Genomic DNA, 20,861 nt, shown 5'->3' with positions numbered 1-20,861 from the left:
GGATGAATTAGTAAGCAACATACGTGAAATAGAGGATTGAAAAGCAAAAGATGTACTATAGAAGTCAACTTTTAATGATACATGTTAAGATAATTTAAGGAATAAGTGGTAGATGTAAGTAAGGCGATTAAATAGAAGGAGTGGAGATCTCTATAGAGTAAGATAACTAATATTGCAGGGATGCCCTTAGTAAATAAACTATCTAAAACTTGCGCTAGCATACGATAAAATATTATAAGAAGAATAGAACTTGTATAAAAAGAAATGCTACTGTGAACTTGAATAACCCCGTGATATTATAGATAATTAAAATTACAAGAAAATTTTCTTAACATTTTGTATTAAAATAACAGTTTCTCAATTTTGATTAGCAAACGATTTAGTCATAACATATGTAAATTAAATGAATCAATTCTTATTTTACATAAAATGAATTTCGCATTGTTTTGTTTTTGTCAATATTACGTATTTATTGCTCAACTAGGTTAATTGAAAGATATTGAATTAAAGATCGATTTTCTAAAAATTTCAGTAACTGTTCGATTATAGTATTGGAGATTTCGGTAATAAAGTTAATAAAGTTTCCTATAAGCTTCAGCAAGGTGGTACTATATAGATTGAATGAAATTTTATTCTAAATATAATAATTGGCGGTAGAAGTACAATCAGAATACCCCACTCGCTGCCTTTCCTCGATCTGTATTTTCGCTTTTGAGCCGTCTCCTTAGTATTGGAAGCCATTTCTTGTAACTTTAAAATTTCCCGTGCGTCCTTTCATGTTCTTTCCCACTAGATTCAATTCGAGGACGAATTGTCTTAAGGGGGGGAGATTGAAATACCCCGAATTTTTATTTTCAAAGATTTTTCATTTAAATTTAATAAACTGACAGCTTGGAAATGAGTTTAATTAATTAAATGCAAATTAATAATTCGTACACTGATAAACCGAATCAAAAATCAACTGAAAAATCAAAAAAAAAAATCAAATGGAAATCGAGATTTGGGCTGAATCGAACCGAATCAGCCCAAACCTTCTAGAATCCTTTTCATCCTTTTATCTCCAACGCATACTTCACCCTCACCCCTTAGCATTTCTGCACCTCCACTCCACCGACACTGCCACTGCCTCCTCCTCCTCTCTTCTTCTTTCTTTCTTTCTTTTCTGTTTCTTTTTCTTTCCTGCGCCTGCGACTCCACTGCCGGCAGAAGCAGATCGTGCCTCCATCAGCTCGATCGGACTCCGCCGCGCGCCACAGCCATTCTCCTTCGCTCGATCGCTGCTCCTCGCGACCCCGGCCACAGCTCTGCCACCAGATCGCGCAGCGCCACCACTGCAGCTCAACTTCTCCTGCGTCGATCTCAGGTGGTCCAGCCGCTTCCAGTGCGCGTAGCTCCGATCCGGCACGCGTAAATTCCCGATCTAGCGAAATCCAACAAGAAAAAGTATATTTGCGATACTTATAAAGTTTCGGACTGTGAAGACAAAGGCTGGAAGCGCACAATAAGAAAGGCAGTCCTTTTAAGGACAACAAAAACTGTGAGTAGTGTTAGATAACTAGTATCATCCGCCTGCATTCATGCATTCACGGCTAAATGTTATCATGCATTATTTTGTTGAATTGCCATATTATGATGCACTATTTGTTGATATAAAAAAATTATTTGATTACTTGTGCTATGAATGTACTGTGCCTTGTTTGTGTGGAATTGGGATGACGTGGACCACCATGGGTTTGTGAGGACGGTCTGTGATATGGATCCTGAATATGATATGATATGGAATTTGACCGTCGGCCGGGAAAATGGGAGATCGGCGCCCCCGTGTGCACCTGATGATATGGATTATATGGAAAACCACAGGATGACCTCTTGTTGTTGCGCACCTGATAATCTAGATTTGATTGTAGCCCGCAGGGTGGCCTCCTGTTGTGAGCACTTGATGATCTAGATTGGATGGAGACCACCGAGTTGCCTCCTGTTGGTATAGAAAAGAAAAGAGAGAATGGAAAAACAATGAGAGGACTGGTCAGTGAGGATTAGACCAGTTGGCCGTATGGGGGATCGGCTCCCTGGTGCACATGTATGAGAGGGCGAGCCATGTGTGAGGACGGCTCGTTGGGGTTTTAGGTGGTGCCACTGACTAATTTCCACGTGATGTGATTAAATGAAGGTGATAATAATTGTGATTGCTATTGTATTGTCATTTGTGTGACACTGCATGATCATAAAATTAATCGGTGATCAAATAAAATATTTCAGCATTTGTATGATTGTGTGGGGTGAGAGGGTTATCTAACCCTACTCATTGAGTTTGGCGCTCACCCCTGCCTACCTATTTTTTTCAGGTAATAGAAGAAAGAAAAATCCTATGGAGTTGAATTATAGAAGATTGTTAATGATAAACGAAAAATGATGTAAATGTACAGGTAGAGTTCCGCAATTGTATTATAGTTGGGTTGTAAATGAACTTTATTAGTGATGCATAATTGAAATAAATTATTGGGCCTGTATCCACACTTATGAATAGGAAACGAGGCTTACATAATATAGGCTTACTACGGGCTTCGGGGGCCTTAAGCCCACCCAGGTCCTAGTGCCGGTCCGGTCCATGGAAATGGGTCGTGACACTAATAGTTAAATACTACTAAAATAGTTATAGCTACGGAAACAATGAATTTTGTCAAACAAACTGTTTGCTTGGAATTGATTTATGCATTCCATAAAAATTTTAATTTGATAATGTTTTAGGGACTAAATAGTAATTTACTCTTTTACATTTAAAATAATTTTTGTTTTTTCTGATTTAATTTGACAATATCACATGTAGTTTTACTGTTTACATGTTTCTATCTAACCAAGTATTGCACATTGACAATCTGTAACGTGGACCCAACTCAAAACCCCACAATCACTATAGATCAAAAAGTGCCACGTGTCCAATCTTTCATTCGTTGACTTCGGATTGACTGGGTTTCAAAAAACGCAAATCCATATGTAACATTTTAAATTTTGAGATTTTATAATTTCTAGTTAATTTTGTAATATGTGATGCACGGTTAATTATACTCATTTAGTTTTTCTTATTATGTAATTAAAATATAAATTTTTATTTAAATTATACTAAATACAGTGGTTTATATATATAAAGTAAAATATTTTTTAATTATATGTCTTGCATTGTAATATCTTATTGAAAAAAATTAATATATTTATTTCTCTCTTTAAAATAGCAATTTAAATATGAAATATGTTATCTATATTATCTTCAATATACTGTTTCATATAATTTTTATTATACGCTAATTGATTTCATTTTTTTATTTAAGTAGTTATTTTTATTTTTTTAATTACCAAATTGATTTATAAAAATCATTATATATCTTTAATTTTACGTTTTATAACTTTCTTTATAATTTCTTTTAATAAATACATATACTTTAATTATAGAATAAAATATTATTCTAATAAATTAAATTAAATATTTATAAATAATAATAATTTTTATTTTTTTTTTCTTAACAATCGAAATCATAAAATCATTTAAAAAATTTATTAACAAAATTATATTCCTAAATAAAAAGATTAAAATTTGAATTAAATAAGATATCAACGTAATTAATCAAATTTAAGATATTTAAAAATAATATTTTTTTATCTTATTTTTTGGCCAGCTAAATTAGAGTGCAATTTGTAATTAAAGAAATTTAACCATACTCTTTTTAAATCAAAATTTTAACCATCCATATATATATATTGAGAATAAATTCAAAAAAAAAAATAAATAAATGGCTTACAGTTACACATTTTCATTTAAACTAATAATGTCGAAATAAATTACAATAATCGTAAATAAAAACAAAATAATAAATAATAATAAAATGAATTATTAAAATTATTAAATTATTATTAATAATTTATATAATAATATAATGAAATATAATATAATTAGACATAACAATATAATAATAGTAAAGTTTTAAATTTCAAACGCTTCATTATCTATATATATTTAACTATTAAAAAAATATCCAATCAAATTATAGAGATATTATTTTTTTTTTATGTTAAAATTTTTCACTATGACTAAGGTTATTTTAGAGTATCTTAAATTTTATAAGGATAATATGAAAAATCTCATTATTCCTCCCTCATTCCCACTTTTATATATAGTACTAGTCTTTTGTATAATGTGCATTGCAAGTTGACTATGCTCATTATATATTCATTTTTAATTTATATAATATTAAATTATAAATTTTATTTAGATTAAAATAAATGCAAGTGATTAATTTGAATTGTACTTTGTCGTATAAACTATTTGCAATGTTACTCATTATGTAACTAATTCTATTTTTAAATAATAAAGTGATCTTAGAATAAAGTTCAATTCAATCCTTAAGCCTAATCATTTAGTCCATAATTTATAAATGCAGATTTTTAAAACCCTAATAGGTGCTAAAAAAAAAAAAAATCATCACTCAATTTTCAACCTCCTATCCTCAACCTTAAATCAATATTTATATACAACTATAATGAAGAATAATAAGCAATTATTTTTCATGCTAGGTAAAAAGAAAATAAATGAGAAGATAATCTGAATTGATAATGAAAATCACTTTGAGTACAGTGGCAGTATTACTTACCCAGTGTATCGGAAAAAGTAATATATGCACATACATACAAATTCTAGAAACCTCAAACAGAAATATATAATTCTAGTTTTTTTTTTTTTTTAGTTCCCTAGACACTATTTTCTTTTAATTCAAACATATTTAAGATATAAGAGAAAAAATATCAAGAAAATTAAAAATGCTTAATCATCAATAGACCATCTATTTATTGTAATGGAGATATAAATCTTTTAATAAATTAAAATGATAGTAGTTACAATTTATTAAGTAATGAAAAAAATAAAAAATTATTATTAATAATAAAACTCTTTCAAAACTAACCTAACAAAAAAAAAACATTTCTCAATATATATAAATATATTAATATATCAATAAAATATTATGTTTTTTTAAATTAAAAGTTCAATTATTTATCTTAAAATTAAATATTTAATAAATAAAATATAAAAAAAATTTCAAATGTCTCATTATCACATGTATTCATTAAAAATAAATGTACTAAATATAAAACTTAAAATTTTGAAATGCTTATATATATATATATTTATTTTTATTTTTATTTTTTTTGCAATTCATTAGGAGGTCTGATGGGCCGAAATAATACAGCAGGATATACAACAATTAAATTGGTAACTCACCTAATAAAAAAAAAAACATTTCAATGTACATAGATATATAAATATATCAATAAAATATTTTTTTTTAAAATTAAAAATTTTAACTGTTTACCATTGCAGTTTTAATTATATAAATTATATTTGAAATTTTACTTTTAAAAAATATATCCAATCAAATATTACAACCATAAGTAACAAAAACATTAATAAAAATAATATACTTTTTTCTTCTTTTTTATCTCTCTCTTAAATAAAATATTATATATATTCTATTTGAAATTTTATTTTATTTTTTAAATATCCAATCATACAATACAGACATAAAGAAAAAATATATATTTTTCTTTTTTATATATTTTCTAAAAGAATTAAATATTCAATAAATAAAATATAAAAAATTTTCAAATATCTCATTATCATTTATATTCACTAAAAATAAATTTAGTAAAAATAAAACTTATAATTTTAAAATTTTTAATTATTTATATGTATTTATTTACAAATTAATTGCTTTTGATTTATTAGGAGATTTGATTGGCCGAAATAACACTGTGAGTTGCACAATAATTAAATTGATGAAAACACTTATGGTCGAGAGGACTCGAATTCAAGACCTCTTACTCCTCACGTAGGTGAGAAGACAATCAGACCATTATTGGCTTAAAAAATAATTTTTATAAATTATATCCAATCAACTAATACACTGTAATTTTTTTAATCGGCTATTATTAAGGAGTATTTTAAAACATTTTAAATTTAATTAAGTGTGGTATAGGAAATCTCATTATTCCTCCCTCTATTCCCACATTTATATATAGTATAGATATAGATAGATTATAAATTTATTTTATATCTATTAAGTTAAAGAGAGAAAAATAATTATAATAAATAAATGAAATATGTAATATGTATTTAGCTCCAACCTTTAATTTAAATCCTAAATCGAATAAAACTAAAAACATATATAGTAAATAAATGAATTTTTAATTTTCATGTATAGCCTTATTATATAACATTAAAATAATTAAAAATAAAATATATTTATTAATATAGTTAACATTAATTATCTATTAAGCATAATATTTAAAATAAAATTTAATTGGTATATAGTTAACATTAATTATATATTAAGCATAATATTTAAAATAAAATTTAATTGGTCATTAATAATATTATTTTAGAACATTTTAAGTTTCATTAATGGTATTATCATAACATTAATTATCTATTAGGCATAATATTCAAAATAAAATTTAATTGGTCACTAATAAGTTTATTTTAGAACATTTAAAAATTCATTAAGGGTATTATAGATAGTTCTATTATTCCCCTCGTTCTCAATTTTATATATAGTATAGATATAGATAGATAGATATTATATATTTTTTGATTTTATACATAGCATAATATGGCATGTTTAAATTATGAAAAGATAAAAAATTATTTAAGAGAAAATATAGAGTTATAGGATGTGAGATAGACTCAATGAGACTTTAATGTTTCTATCGTTTGGTTTGAAAAATATAATTCATGGATTAAAGTTATTTAAATAAAATAAATTGTTTAAATTAAATCATTAAAAAATTCTTTATTCCTTGCATTTTAATAGCAATATTTGCTCTTTTTACTGAGATTAAAAAAATGATTAGAATTTATTGATTTTCTAATAAATATAAAAAATAAATGACATCTAATAAATATTGGTAAAATTAGAAAAAAAAAATACTCCATCGTCCCAAAAGAATAATCCATTTTATATGTTCAACAAATTAAGAAAATAACAATTATTATGATTAAACGACAATTTTATTCATATGACTTTCTTATTATGTCAATTTTAAATAATAAATGAATAATTATTATATTAGAATAATAAGAAAAAATTAATGAGGGTTGTTGAAAATAAGATAAAATTTAATGAGGTATAATAAACAATTTAAGGATTGACTATAATAAAAAAAAAGAAAAATAAATTATATTTTAGAACAAACAAAAAAAAAAAAGATAACTTATTTTTTTGGGACGAAAGAAGTAATTAACATGGTTATAAAATCTTAAATGAACACTTAAAGTGAAATAAAGTAAAATAACTATTATTGCTACTAAAGTGGAAAAGAGATTGAGTAAAAATTTGATAAAATTGCATATTTGAAGTGCGATTTCTCTCCTAAAACCGTACTTAAGTTCTTTAAAAAAAATAATTTCATGAATGATAGTCATATATTTTTTCAACAAAATAAAAAATTTGATAAATTAATATTTAACTTAATCCCATTGATCAAAATTTATCTAAATTTTAAAGAGTTAGGTTAAACAATTAGAGGAATTAATTATTTTTTGTTCACGGGAAGCCCAATGGACCAAAATAATTTTATGAGCTACACAGTTGAAGCAACCGTTCACTTTGAATAATATTCACCAAATTGATGATAACTTTTTGTGGTGGAGATGACTCAAATTCAAGACCTCGCTCTTTTTATATCTTTTAGAAGAGATAAGAAGACCAACCGAACCACATCTCGTTAGTAAATATTTTTTCATTTTAAAGTAAATAATTATTATCTTAATTACTCCATGATTATGTTAAGTAGAATATTGCACAAGTTGGAAAGAAAAAAGATCCACAGATTAGTAATAAATAAATCAGACGGTCCAAAATTTTCTGTTCGCTTTCCAAATCTCTCTGATCTAAAATCTCCCGAACTCCGTCTTCACTGCAAACTGCAAGGGGGCGCCAAAAACCCCATTATCAAAAAAACCCCTTTCACCTGAGAAAACAAAATATAAAAAAACTAAAAAACAAATTACAGATTAACAAATACATCCATATCTCTCTCTCTCTCCTTCTCTGTATTATTTCTATCTATCGATTGGTGTGGGCGGTTTATTTAGGATTTGAATCGGAGCTATGGATCATCAAAATTCAGTGAAACAAGCCCTAAATGCTCTTTATCATCACCCGCAAGATGAGGTTCGCTCCAAAGCAGATGAATATCTACAAGGCATTCAACGCTCTATTGATGCGTGGCAGGTACTGTACCGCTACTCAAGTTTTGAACGCTTTTTTGTTCGATTAGTGTAATAGTTACGGAGTTCACAGATTTGTATTTTCGCTGAGAAGAGTTGGATATTTTATTTTAAATTTTCGGGTTGAGCTTGATGTACTGCTCGTTTGATTTTAATTGTGGTGAGGAAGTTGAGAGTATTAGCTTTGAATTTAACTGGAATTTTATTATATTTATGTTTATAAAGTTCCTTTTTTTTTTTTTTTTTGTGTTTTTGAGAGGTTGGTAAGTTGAGCTGTGTAGTTTATTTTGAAATTTGAGTGTTATAGAGGTACCATTGTACTAAAAGTAGTTTTCAATTTTTAATACGACTGTTATTCTTCTTTAATTTTCCAGGGAAATCAAAATTGTTGTATTCTGGTGCTAAGACAGAAAATAATCAAAAAATAATATCTACTGCCTAGAACTAGGATATGTAGGCATTTTTATTTGAGCTGAAAGTGTTAATATACTCTGAATATGGGCTTCAAAAATTGATCTCTTTGCCCACCAACATGGGCTGCAGGTTTTGGCCTAAGGAATGGTTTTGTTAATGGCAGTATTACATTTTATTTTTCCTCTAGGGAATTTCCTAGTAGTTTATGCCCAGTCATTAGTCTATTAGTAATTTTTATTTGAATATGGAAACTTTTGCATGTTACAATATCCTAAATTTCTGATTGGACATGTACTTTATTCACTCCCCTTTTGGTCCCATCCCATGACCAGAAAAGAGAGTTCATTTTTTTTTTATTTGCTTCGCTATATGTTTATTAATATACTGTGCTTTCGTAGGTTGCCGATAATTTGCTTCATGATCCTACGAGCAATATGGAAACCTTAATCTTTTGTTCTCAAACCCTTAGAAGCAAGGTAACTTTTGTCTCCATTCAATTGATGCATGTTATTTATACAATTTTAATCTTTCTATTTTTAATGCATTGCTTATTTTAACATCTTATGGATTCTCACTCTATTTCTGTCTCATTTTATATTCAATGATTGAAGCTTGAGAACTTTTTTTGCATTTTTTTTTTGTTAGGTACAAAGGGACATTGAGGAACTGCCTTCTGAAGCCTTTAGACCATTACGGAGTTCCTTAACAGTGAGTGGCAACATTCATCTTCTAATAATTGAAGAAGCTCAGATTGATGTTCTCATGGATTATAACTTACATCACCTTATGCAGATAAAATTCATTCCTTATAATTCATGAGCTATTTGAACTGGGCAGCAATCCCTTAGTATTAATGCTGGTTGTCCTAGTAGGAAGATGATGATGTTTCGGTTCATCTGTTTTAAGTAGCATATAAATTTATGATGATTAGATTTGATTAAAAGGTATTATGCACTTTTTCTTTGGCATATTAAGTCATTATTTTACCACAATGTTACTTGAAATTCAAAATTGTGTTTGCACTTGAAAAGAAGAATATTTATTAGAGGCATTGATCTTTTGATATTGATTCTTCTAGTAAGAGATGCTCTGTATCTTTGCGTAATTTACATAATACCAAAAAGGGCCACGTTAGCTATGAACTGAATGAATTTTCATGATGTTATCTATTACGTGTTTAAAAGCTGCATTTTTCAAGGGGGAGCAAGTGATTGTGATTCCTGTGGATCATCTTCGGAAGGCTGGTTTCTTTACATGCTGGAAATGAATGCATTATTTTATTTTATTTTATTTTATTTTTTGGGTTGGCATTGATATTGTTGCTGAATTTTGTGATTGGAAATGTGTATCTTTCTGGTGTAATCTGCTGATTGCCTATTACTGCAACAGAATGTACATAGACACTAGAGAGAGATTTAGACTGCTGGTTATTTTTCTATATTTATGAAAGATGAGTTTTAACTCCATTGTCTTATTAGCTATGTACTTATATGGGTCCATTTGAAATGGTTCTATTATCTTGTATGTGCCTGTGCATGATGCACGTGCACATAAAACTACTGTTTAACTGTTTACTCATGTTATTTATGGATTCTGATTGCAGACGTTACTGAAAAAATTTCATAGGGGCCCCCCTAAAGTCAGGACTCAGGTATGCTCATGTTACAAGTGCACAATTGTAGTGCAACTTCTTGATCCCAAGATGACATAATTTGCTTGCTTGGCATGTAGATTAGCATTGCCGTTGCTGCCCTGGCTGTACAAGTTCCTGCAGAGGATTGGGGAGATGGTGGTATTGTAAATTGGCTTAGGGATGAGATGAATTCTCATCCAGAATATATACCTGGATTCTTGGAGCTGCTTACAGTTTTGCCAGAGGTATATAAGCTACGAGTGTGCCTTTTCTAATGTATTTTGTTCTTCAATTGTGATTTAGATTCATATATTGGTGAATAGAATTTTGGAAATTTCATCCATGTCTAAACTAAATCATGCTATGGGGTGCATAAAGAATTGTACTTGCTAAATTTCCTAATCACAAAGGTCTTGAGTCTGCTTAATAGCTTAGATCAACTAAAATCGCATATTATTATCTTTGTGATCTTGCATTGATCATTAAATAAATGATAGAGAGAATGTTGATTACTACTAGAAAGGTTCAAATAAGGGGAATGAAGAATGGCATTAACTGAAAAATAGAAGGTGGTACTAAAGCAAAAATTTTCTCATGTGTGCATGCCCGTATGTTCTCTAAGCCCACTTATAAGAAAATAGGTTTTGGTTGGCAGTTTATTTGTATTGCTCAAGGGTCTTATAATTGTTTTTATTTTCATGTCAGGAAGTATTCAACTATAAGATAGCTGCTCGTCCTGAAAGACGCCGCCAATTTGAAAAAGAGCTGACTTCTCAAATTGAGGTTGCTCTTAATATTTTGACAGCTTGCTTGAAGATTAGTGAACTTAAGGAGCAGGTGGGTACTTTTCTATACTTTGGTTCTGTACTTCTAGCTAGCAGCAATTTATATTATGCAATATTTCATTATTCAGATTCTGTGCTGTTTTGAATGTGGAAGCTTGCCAAAACTTATGTGATGATATTGTATGTTGATGTGAAAGCAAGTTAAATAATTTTTTGGGCATATTGAGGGCTGTATAGACTTGGCTTCAATTGCATCACTTATCACTTCCGGCCATTTGTTCTTGGGATGATTGTTGTCAAAATGGTAATCCAGTGGTGTTGACAGAAAAATTGAAACTGGTGAATAGTCTCTCATAATTGTGGATTGAACTTGTTATAATAGTGTTTGAAACTGAAACTTGTTCTTTTTACTTGTAATGCTCTTCACTGTTCAAAATTTGGAAAGGAAAGTCTGGATTCCTGATATCTAACTTCGTTGGTGCTTCTAAATGCTCCACCAAGAGTCATCTTATTGATTTTTCATGAAGGTTGGCTTATACAATGACGTAGGATAGATGGTGGCTTCTCCATGACTTGATCTATTTTGATGTTTTTTGTAGGAACTATATACTTTTTAAGTTGAGCTTCTGACATTTAATATGTGTGCTTAGTTTAAATGTGTGAAGTTTCTTCTCTCAGGTTCTTGAGGCATTTGCTTCTTGGCTGCGACTGAAGCACGGGTACAAGTTTTTTCCCCTTTATATTATTGGCAGAGAAGTGTTTTGCAAAAAATTTTTAGGTGGACATTATTGGACATTGTATGGTGAAATTTTGTTGGTGGTACCTGATTAAATAACATCTGGCTGAGAGTATAATATCAGAAAATTCATCCAATATTCAGATATAGCAATTAATTATCTGGATTTTTGATAGTGTAGGTTTTCTACATCGTAAATTATCATATAGCAATTAATCTTGTCCTTAAGAAGAAAAAAGATTTGAGGTGTTTTGCTAGTTCTCCAATAAAATCTTGTTCCTAGTAGGCTGGTTGCTTTCAGTTTTTAAGCGTGGAAGTAGCTACAGTTTGAATGTCTTGCATATTTTGGCCAGCTCCAGTGCTGTTCATATCTCCCCTCACCCCCTCTCTTTCAGGAAAGGTTTTGTTTGCTTATTTATGTTTGCGTTAATTTCTAGACTGTGAAAACTCATGGTTTAGTTGAAACTACAGTATGCAGCAGCTAATTGCTTAGCTAAGCTTCAGTTTGCTTGATATTTTCTGAAGTTTCATCGAGACATGAAATAAAGGATTCAATAGAAATTCTGTGGTAATTATACAACTTCTGTTGTTTTCAGGATACCTGGTTCTGTGCTTGCTTCTCATCCATTAGTGCTTACAGCTCTCTCAAGCTTGAATTCTGAGCTACTTTCAGAGGCGGCTGTAAATGGTATATTGCAGTTGAAACAAATTAAGTTGTTTGAAAGTTTTTGACCTTTTAATCTTTTCTTTAGTGTTCTATTTTGCTTATTTTCTAATTTTTTCTGAATTCTATGAAAGCTTAATCTTGCATCACAAGAACATCTGCAATGTTCTTGGTTCAGCTTGTATTTTCTGCCCTCTACTGATGGTCAGCACAAGGTCACTGAAGGGAAACTTTGTGTGAACATATGAATTCTAAGGATGTTCCCTTTGCAAGACAATGTAAATCAAATATGTGGAATGATTTAACAATTAATTGATTCAATATATAAATTCTAGTTTACCAACAGAGTAAAGATTACTGGTATAGTAGACAAAGGAGTGAAATTGAAAAATCAATTGTCTCTATGGAGATCCCAAGATTAAGTGTTGCATTATGAACAATTATGGACCTGTAGTTTTAGAATTCAATATTTAGACCTCAAAGGAGACATCAAGCTTGAGTTGGCATGAGTGGGCAACAACAATTAATCTGCATTCTGTTTTCTAGCACAACGGATCAAATTATGGTTGGGTTTGTTTTAACTGAGAAATGACACTAGGAGTTCAAAAAAGGGGTTTTGGCAGCTTTGTTGAAGTAATAAGATCTGTCAAATTATTCCATCATTGGCTAAGGGATATTTTAGAATATGTACATGTTAGGTTTACTGGATGTTTGTGGTGGAAACTAGTCATATTGAAGTTTTTGGTTTCGTTACACATAAAGAAGAGAGAAAAATTATTCCGTTGTTTTTGAAGGAAAAGAGAAATTGGGTTTTGGTATAACAAATTCCTTTTGTCCTTTTCTTTCCAACGTTAGTAACTAGGGGATAACTCCTATCTATCCCCTTTTCCTTTTCATATTCCCTCTTGCAGCAAATCGATTGCATTTGTTTGTGTCTTTTCTTTTAAATCAGCTAAAATGCAACCAGTTCGATGTACTTCACCATAGCATGTATGCTGTTTGAGAATTGCACCTTTTGCCTTTTTGAACGTGTTAAATCTGCCAAAGCTGCCATCCTCTGCCTCTTAAAGAGGGATGATAATCTTCCACTTGCTGTTATTATCTTTATTCTTTTCTTCGTTATGCTTATTTTATTTGTTTTCATCTTTTTGTGGAGAATATCTTAGAACAGATGTGAATGGCTGAATTAAATTTTGCTTCAAGTTATGGGCTTAGCTCGCATAATTGGTAAAGTACTTACTTGCTCTTTGCAGTTATTTCGGAATTGATACACTATACAACATCAGGAAACTCCGGTGGTATTTCGGTTCAGATGCCTTTAATTCAAGTACTTGTGCCTCAAGTTATGAGTCTGAAGGAACAACTTCGGGATCCTTCAAAGGTACAGCATTTACAGTTCTTAAATGCTTGGCTTTTTTGGGCCAGCATTTTGTTGAGTGATTATGGCGAGATTATGTAAATGGTAAAGCGTCGTTAATACAATGTTCTCCTGTTAAAGTGGTGACCTGGTCTATTTCAATTCATTAGCTTTTGTATGTGGGACCGAAATTATGGAAAACTAGTTTGCATGTTTAATTGTGCCTCTCTATGTAGGTTTTCGCTTTTAAGTATATATTATCGTTATGTCCTTAGAGTTCTTTTTGAGAGTATGCTTCAAGTGTTTCATTGCTAGAACTTTTCAAATATATGCTTGTACATAGTATAAATTTATTGTGATACACCTTTGCAAATTTAAACTTACTATTTACTTTTGATTTTCCTTTAGGATGAAGAGGATGTGAAGGCCATTGCTCGATTATTTGCTGACATGGGTGATTCATATGTTGAGCTGATTGCAACTGGTATATGTTCTTAAAATTTATTGACACTATTTCTCAGAGTTTGTCGCTACCCTAATCCTCCTCTTCTTATGTGCCTAGTGCTTCTGATTCCTTGAATAATGCTCCAATTTTTCTACCATGACCTCTTTCCCATTTGAATATTGTTATTGGCTTCCCCCATCCAGGTTCTGATGAATCAATGATGATAGTGAATGCATTACTGGAAGTTGCTTCACATCCAGAATACGACATTGCTTCCATGACATTTAATTTTTGGCACAGTCTTCAAGTTGTCTTGACTAAGAGGTGAATCCATCTGGAGCTTTGCTGGATGTGCTTGTCATTTTGTGAAGAAAGTTTGAACATGATAATTGTAATCTAACAGGGATTCGTATATGTCATTCGGTGATGAAGTGTCCATTGAAGCTGAGAGAAGTAGGAGGCTGCTAGTTTTCCGGCCAGCCTATGAGTCACTTGTATCCCTGGTGAGTTTCTTTTGGAAGCAAAATTTCAAATTTGCCCTCAATCAAGGAGAATGGAGAGAAGCAATAATGTGGCTAACCCCAATTAGATATGGTAGAGGCTAGATTTTGTTAGCAGAAACTCAAATTTGCTATTATCAATAATGAAACAACTTTGGATAGTGGTTCATTTTTCTTCCTTCTTTTGCCACGTTTCTCCTGTAAAGAAATTTGAAGAGCAATGATCTTTCATAACAGGTTAGCTTTCGAGTTCAATATCCCCAAGATTATCAAAACCTTTCAATTGAAGACCTCAAGGATTTTAAACACACCAGATATGGTGAGTTAGACCAGCCAATTGAGTTGAAACAAATTGTTTTGTGGTTCAGTTTATTCTTCTTATGCATTAATCTTTGGGTCTGGTATTTTTTCATGCTTTCTTGTGTTGCCGAGGCATTTAGTTGGTGACTGGTCAATCACATTGATTACTATCGGTTGCTAAGATAGTTTTCTACCCATTTTTATCTTTTCATAATTTCACTTGGATGAGACACCATATCTAGCTCTTCTTCAACACTAATCAAATCTTTGATGTTACTAGCTGTTGCGGACGTGTTAATTGATGCAGCATCAGTTTTAGGGGGTGATGCGACACTGAAAATTCTTTACGTGAAACTTGCTGAGGTGCGTATTACAGGGTGTGCGACATTTCTATTATAACTTGCCTTTGTTGTGGTTCTGGCATTATCTGGGCAGTAAGTTTTAAGTTTCAATTTTTTGTTCAAAAAATTGGTTTAATGTGCTCTAGAACCATGTGGTAATCTTCATTTGGATAGCTGCTAATGCAAGAGTTCTCGTATAACAATCATCGACCTTACTAATGGCTTCCATAGCCAAGTGCTCTCTTTCTGAAAGTGAAGGTTCAGATTTTTAATTATTTGATCTATTGGAGACTGCATAAGATTGGGAGAAGACTATACTTCATTCTGCCATGTCAAATTATTGTTGGATAGCGAAATACCTTTAGTTTAAGCAAAAACAAAGCGCAAAAGGATATCTTGCTATCATATCATCCTAAAAACCACTTTAGCATGCAAAATCTGGTTGTATCAATGATGATACTCATTTTTAAAGCGCTTACCAATTTAGAGCCCCATCCATAGATATCTTGATCCTTTTGTTGTTGTCCACAGGCTACCATGTTTTTTGGAGGTGCTCTGTGTGAAATATACTTTTTAACAATATGATCCGAGTTGATATCTCATTTAGAAAATATTTCTGTTGTCTAGTTGTTGCTTGTTTTTTTGTTATTATGGGAAGTTGTTTTATGCCATCCAAGGCTCAAGCTTGCTGGGGGAATGGGCATAGTGAATGGCGTCCAGCAGAAGCCGCTTTATTTTGCATCAGGGCTGTATCAAGCTATGTTTCAATCGTTGAGGCTGAAGTAATGCCGAAGGTACAAATCTTTCTCAAGTTCCTCTCCCTTTGCTATTTTTGATTATATGCCCAGGTTGTCATATAGAAGTTGTTCCTGTATTAGAGATGTGGTTTATCATTTGCTGCCTTAAACAATTTTTATGGAGTTCATTTGCAATGTTTTCCTTGAATGCCAATAGTACCTGTCAGTTGTCATGCTGTCTCAAGGGTTTTACCGTATATAACTCTTACACATATAAGATTTTGTTGGTTTCGCAGATTATGTCTTTGCTGCTAGAACTTCCGCATCAGCCCCAGCTGCTTCAGACAGGTTATAAATCTTCTATAACATATTTCCTTCAAGCTTTTACTTCACTTTCCAGAGAAGGGAACATGAATGTCACCATGAAGCAGAGATTGTGAACTATTCTCTCTGCTCAGGACAGTTCATGTATTTCGAGTCCCTAAGCCCTGTCCCACCGCCTCAGTAAGTGAGGGGCATCTTGATTTGAAAACTGAACTTGATATTTCATGACAAAATTTCTAGTGTGCTTAACAATTGGAGCATATTCAAAATGGCTTGATGCTGCATCGGATGGATTACCATTATTATCCTCAGTCATGAAAATTCTCATGCAAGGCATGGGGACATCAGAAGATTCTGCAGCTGCTGCAGCTGTGGCATTCAGACACATCTGTGATGGTACATAATTTCTTGGTTGAATAATCATTCCTACTTTCTTGATTTGTCTTGGCAGCATTAGAAATAGAATTTCTTGGAATTTACTAACATCCAGTTACCAAATTTTTTTAACATACTGATGCGTAAAGTTTTATTTAGCAAAGCTCTTATCTTTTAATTTTATTATTTTGCTTTGCATTGATATTAATTTGGTCAGAGCGGATATTGGAAACAATGGATTCATATAGCCGACCCAACTAGTTTGGGACCTAGGCATAGTTTTTGTTGTTGATGTGGTCTGTATTATCTCGTGGTTGAAATAGATCAAAAAGCACTATAGTGGGTCAGTGTAAGTGTAAGAGTCTAGCTAACATAGGTCCAAGAGAAGCTAGATCTTTTAGCTTTTCCTGTACCTTGGTTTATCAAAAGTTAAAATTTTTTAAAAAGTAATGAAAAAAGGTCAAAATGCAATTTTGAAAAGAAGCTCTAAACTCAATCTGATTGGAATTTAACAGCATTGAAGCTGTGGTTCTATGGAAAGAAGAAACTGATAGAAACAGAACAAAATCAACAGCCTAGATTGTTCAGAATCATAGGTGCATGAATCTTCAAAACCATGAAGATAGAGATTAAAGTATAACGATTCTTATCATTTCTTCATATGATTATTTGTTCTCAGTTCTGTAGTTGGTGTCTTTGTTACTTTTGGAACTGTATTTATGATGTCTTACTTTCCTCCAGTTGCCATCCACCTTATTCTTCCATGATGTCTGAATTCTATCATGTATGTTGACTTTTTCTTTCAGAATCTCCTCACACGTGAAATGCTTTATGTTGATTGTAGATTGTCGAAGAAAGCTTTGTGGATATTTTGATGACCTCTTCTCGATATACCATCGGGCAATAATTGGGGAAGGTAGTTTTAGAATCTCTGCTGAAGATTCTTTGCATGTGGTGGAAGCCTTAAGGTATATATTGTGCTTTATTACTTTGAAATTTAGTTTTTACATGGTGAAATGGATTATGCATTGATTAGTTGATTTGGATTTGTGTGCTAAATTTATTTTGCAGCATGGTCCTTACAGAACTTCCTCCTGAGCAGGCTAAGCAGGCTTTGGAGAAATTATGTTTGCCAGTCGTTACTTCTCTACAGGTGAGGTTTCTTACTAGTGGATTTATTCATCCTTTATATGGTTGCTGTTGATATTAGGAAGGTAATAATGTGAATAACCAGGGAGTCATCAATCAAGGTCCTGAATTATTGGAGAAGAGACCTGCGCGTGAGATAACAGTTCACATTGATCGGCTTGCATACATCTTTAGGTTTGCGTGACATCCTTCTATTTATGTTATTAACTTAATATGTTTGATATTTGCTAGGCACAACTAAATACTGTTTTCAGGTATGTAAATCACCCTGAAGCTGTGGCAGATGCTATTCAAAGACTCTGGCCGCTTTTAAAAGCAATTTTTGACCTGTAAGTTTTATGACAGTAATGCAAAATGGAAATATATCATGAGTTTTCCACTGTTTTGTGATCTGTTTTTCCTGCTGCAGTCGTGCTTGGGACATGCGGACAATGGAGTCTCTTTGTCGAGCTTGCAAATATGCAGTGAGTTTGCAAAACTGTGCCTTTTGCAATGTTAAAGAATTGAACTTTAAAGAATCAGAAACAAGACTGATTCTCAACCAGGCCAAATTTATTAGTCTAACATTCAAACTATTTGTAGCATGAGTATACCCAAGGATTTGTTCCAAAATAGCTTCTTAAGTTGACCAATCTCTAGGCTTGTTTCTTGCAACCTTGAGTAAAAGATTCCATGAACAACTTTACACAAAGTTGCAATATATCGTCACTGATTGTCTTTTTAAGTGATCAATATATTAGTTCAAGATGTCAACGAATTTGGAATTTCTTTAGGTGAGAACATCAGGTAGGTTCATGGGGATCACAATTGGAGTAATGCTAGAAGAGATCCAAGCCCTTTTTCAACAGCACCATCAGTCTTGCTTCCTTTATCTCTCCAGTGAAGTAATAAAGGTATGACTTTATCCCAAATGTGAGCATATTTATTAGTTATTTTCAAATCTCAAAATTGACCTGCCATTTTTCTTGGGGTGCAGATATTTGGTTCTGACCCATCTTGTGCATTCTACCTTAACAATCTTATTGAAGCTCTCTTCAAGCACACAATATGTCTTCTAACCAATATCAAGGTTTCAGCTGTACAACCAATGAATTTCTTTTTCTTGTTTGGATTTCTGTGACCTGTCATGACATTATTCACCCTTACATTTATCCTGCAGGACTTCACTGCCAGACCTGACATAGCAGATGATTGTTTTTTATTGGCATCGAGATGCATCCGTTATTGCCCTCAAATATTTATACCATCTACTGTGTTTCCATTGTTAGTTGATTGCTCTATGATTGGTATCACAGTACAGCACAGGTACACTTCTCCCTTTTTGTGTATCGGTATGTAAGCACTTGGTTGGAACACGGTTTATAAATAGTGAATTTTAGTTAATAAACATGTAATTAGAAAGGAAACTGGTTCAAAATGCCCTGGATGGTATGAAACAGCTACACAAGATATAAATACAAGACTCAGATACACCAATATTAGGTTTTTTAAAGTCAGGACAGCATAAGCTATTCATATGTTAATAGATAAATGTTTCTTTTACTATACATCACGTGAAAAAAATATTTTTATTTCAAAGTGAAATTATGATTCTTCTACATTTTGTTTCAAAGTATTTGTGCTTCTTGACATCTATTTATTTTACATGTTCTGACTTTGTAATTCAACCTTTGCAGAGAGGCCTCCAATTCCATACTGACATTCTTGTCTGACATCTTTGATCTGGCAAAGTCTAGCGTGGGGGAACAATATTTATCCATCAGAGATAGTGTTATTATTCCCCGAGGTGCTAGCATTACTAGAATTCTGGTTGCATCAGTAGCTGGAGCACTCCCTAGTTCTCGATTAGAAACTGTATTTCCTACACTCAACCTGTTACATGCTGAATTACAGGCATTAAGTTTGGGTATTGAAGGAAGTTCTCTTCTTTCTTTTTTTTTTTTTTTTTTTTTTTTTTTTTTTTTTTTTTGGGGTTTTTTTAAATCCAGGTAATGTATGCTTTACTATCACTAACTCGTGCATATGGAGCAAGAGCAGTGGAGTGGGCCAAGGAGTGTGTTTCGCTAATTCCGTTGACAGCAGTCACTGAAGTGGAGCGTGCAAGATTCTTTCAAGCATTGTCAGATGCAGCATCTGGGATGGATATCAATGCCCTGATGTCTCCTATTGAAGAACTTTCTGATGTTTGTCGGAGAAACCGAACAGTCCAGCAGATAGTTCAAGAGGCATTGAGGCCACTAAAGTTGAATTTGGTGAATGTACAATAGTGAAGGCAGAGAAAAATATGCATTCTTATTTAGGATTCATCTTTAGTCACGACGAGTCACATGAGTATATTAGCTGTTTCATTCATTTTTAATTTGTGTATTATTTCATCATTCTCCAATTTTTTCAGGAGAATCATTTTGGTTTCACCTTTTATTGGTTGGGAGAGAATGGGTGATTGTTGTATTTTTATTGTCGAGATGTGGGATGCTGAGTGGTTTGAACCGCACTGGCTTCAATTTTTGGGGTAAAATTTCAGTATAAAGATGTAATTTGTGTGCAATAGCGAAAAAAGAAAGAAAAGGAGAAACTACAACACATGCCTTCTTTCCTTTAACACGCTCTCATTCTCTCACTCTCTCACTCTCTCTCTCTTACTTATCAGTTTTCAATTGCTAGTTCATATAACTCGATCTAAATCAGTGCAAATATTTTCTGTTTCTTTATATTTCTGCATTTTAGTAATTGGTCTTTGGTGCTTTCTTTGTCCTAATGGCTTGAGACTTGAACGTCTTCAGAATAACCTCGGTCAGATATGCCATTCCATAAAGGAAGGCTCTT

At 31.8% G+C, this 20,861-nt stretch overlaps 1 protein-coding gene and 1 long non-coding RNA gene across 2 annotated transcripts; both read left to right on the top strand.

Annotated features, from left to right (window-relative positions):
* Window positions 1–610: 610 nt before the first annotated feature.
* On the top strand, window positions 611–2,510 carry LOC149492966 (uncharacterized). Its single transcript, XR_016322867.1, has 2 exons — window positions 611–1,537; window positions 2,346–2,510. It is a non-coding gene; the product is annotated as an uncharacterized LOC149492966 (long non-coding RNA).
* Window positions 2,511–7,915: 5,405 nt separating this feature from the next.
* Window positions 7,916–20,637, top strand: MOS14 (ARM repeat superfamily protein). Its single transcript, XM_012224773.4, has 27 exons — window positions 7,916–8,279; window positions 9,088–9,165; window positions 9,335–9,397; window positions 10,293–10,340; window positions 10,421–10,567; window positions 11,028–11,159; window positions 11,786–11,826; window positions 12,440–12,531; window positions 13,761–13,888; window positions 14,273–14,348; window positions 14,513–14,633; window positions 14,713–14,812; window positions 15,047–15,128; window positions 15,390–15,472; window positions 16,128–16,244; window positions 16,484–16,535; window positions 16,752–16,907; window positions 17,731–17,854; window positions 17,958–18,039; window positions 18,121–18,209; window positions 18,290–18,364; window positions 18,445–18,499; window positions 18,809–18,928; window positions 19,012–19,104; window positions 19,195–19,340; window positions 19,712–19,889; window positions 20,024–20,637. Exons 1-27 carry the CDS (start codon window positions 8,157–8,159, stop codon window positions 20,300–20,302), a joined length of 2,880 nt encoding a protein of 959 aa, XP_012080163.1. The 5' UTR covers window positions 7,916–8,156; the 3' UTR covers window positions 20,303–20,637.
* The last annotated feature ends 224 nt before the right edge of the window (window positions 20,638–20,861 follow it).

Source organism: Jatropha curcas, chromosome 10, assembly GCF_041381405.1.
Source record: "Jatropha curcas cultivar XTBG-Jc1 chromosome 10, XTBG_Jcur_1.0, whole genome shotgun sequence".
Taxonomy (NCBI): domain Eukaryota; kingdom Viridiplantae; phylum Streptophyta; class Magnoliopsida; order Malpighiales; family Euphorbiaceae; genus Jatropha; species Jatropha curcas.
The sequence above is the reverse complement of the archived record's forward strand: the minus strand, read 5'-3'. Positions and strand labels throughout refer to the sequence as shown.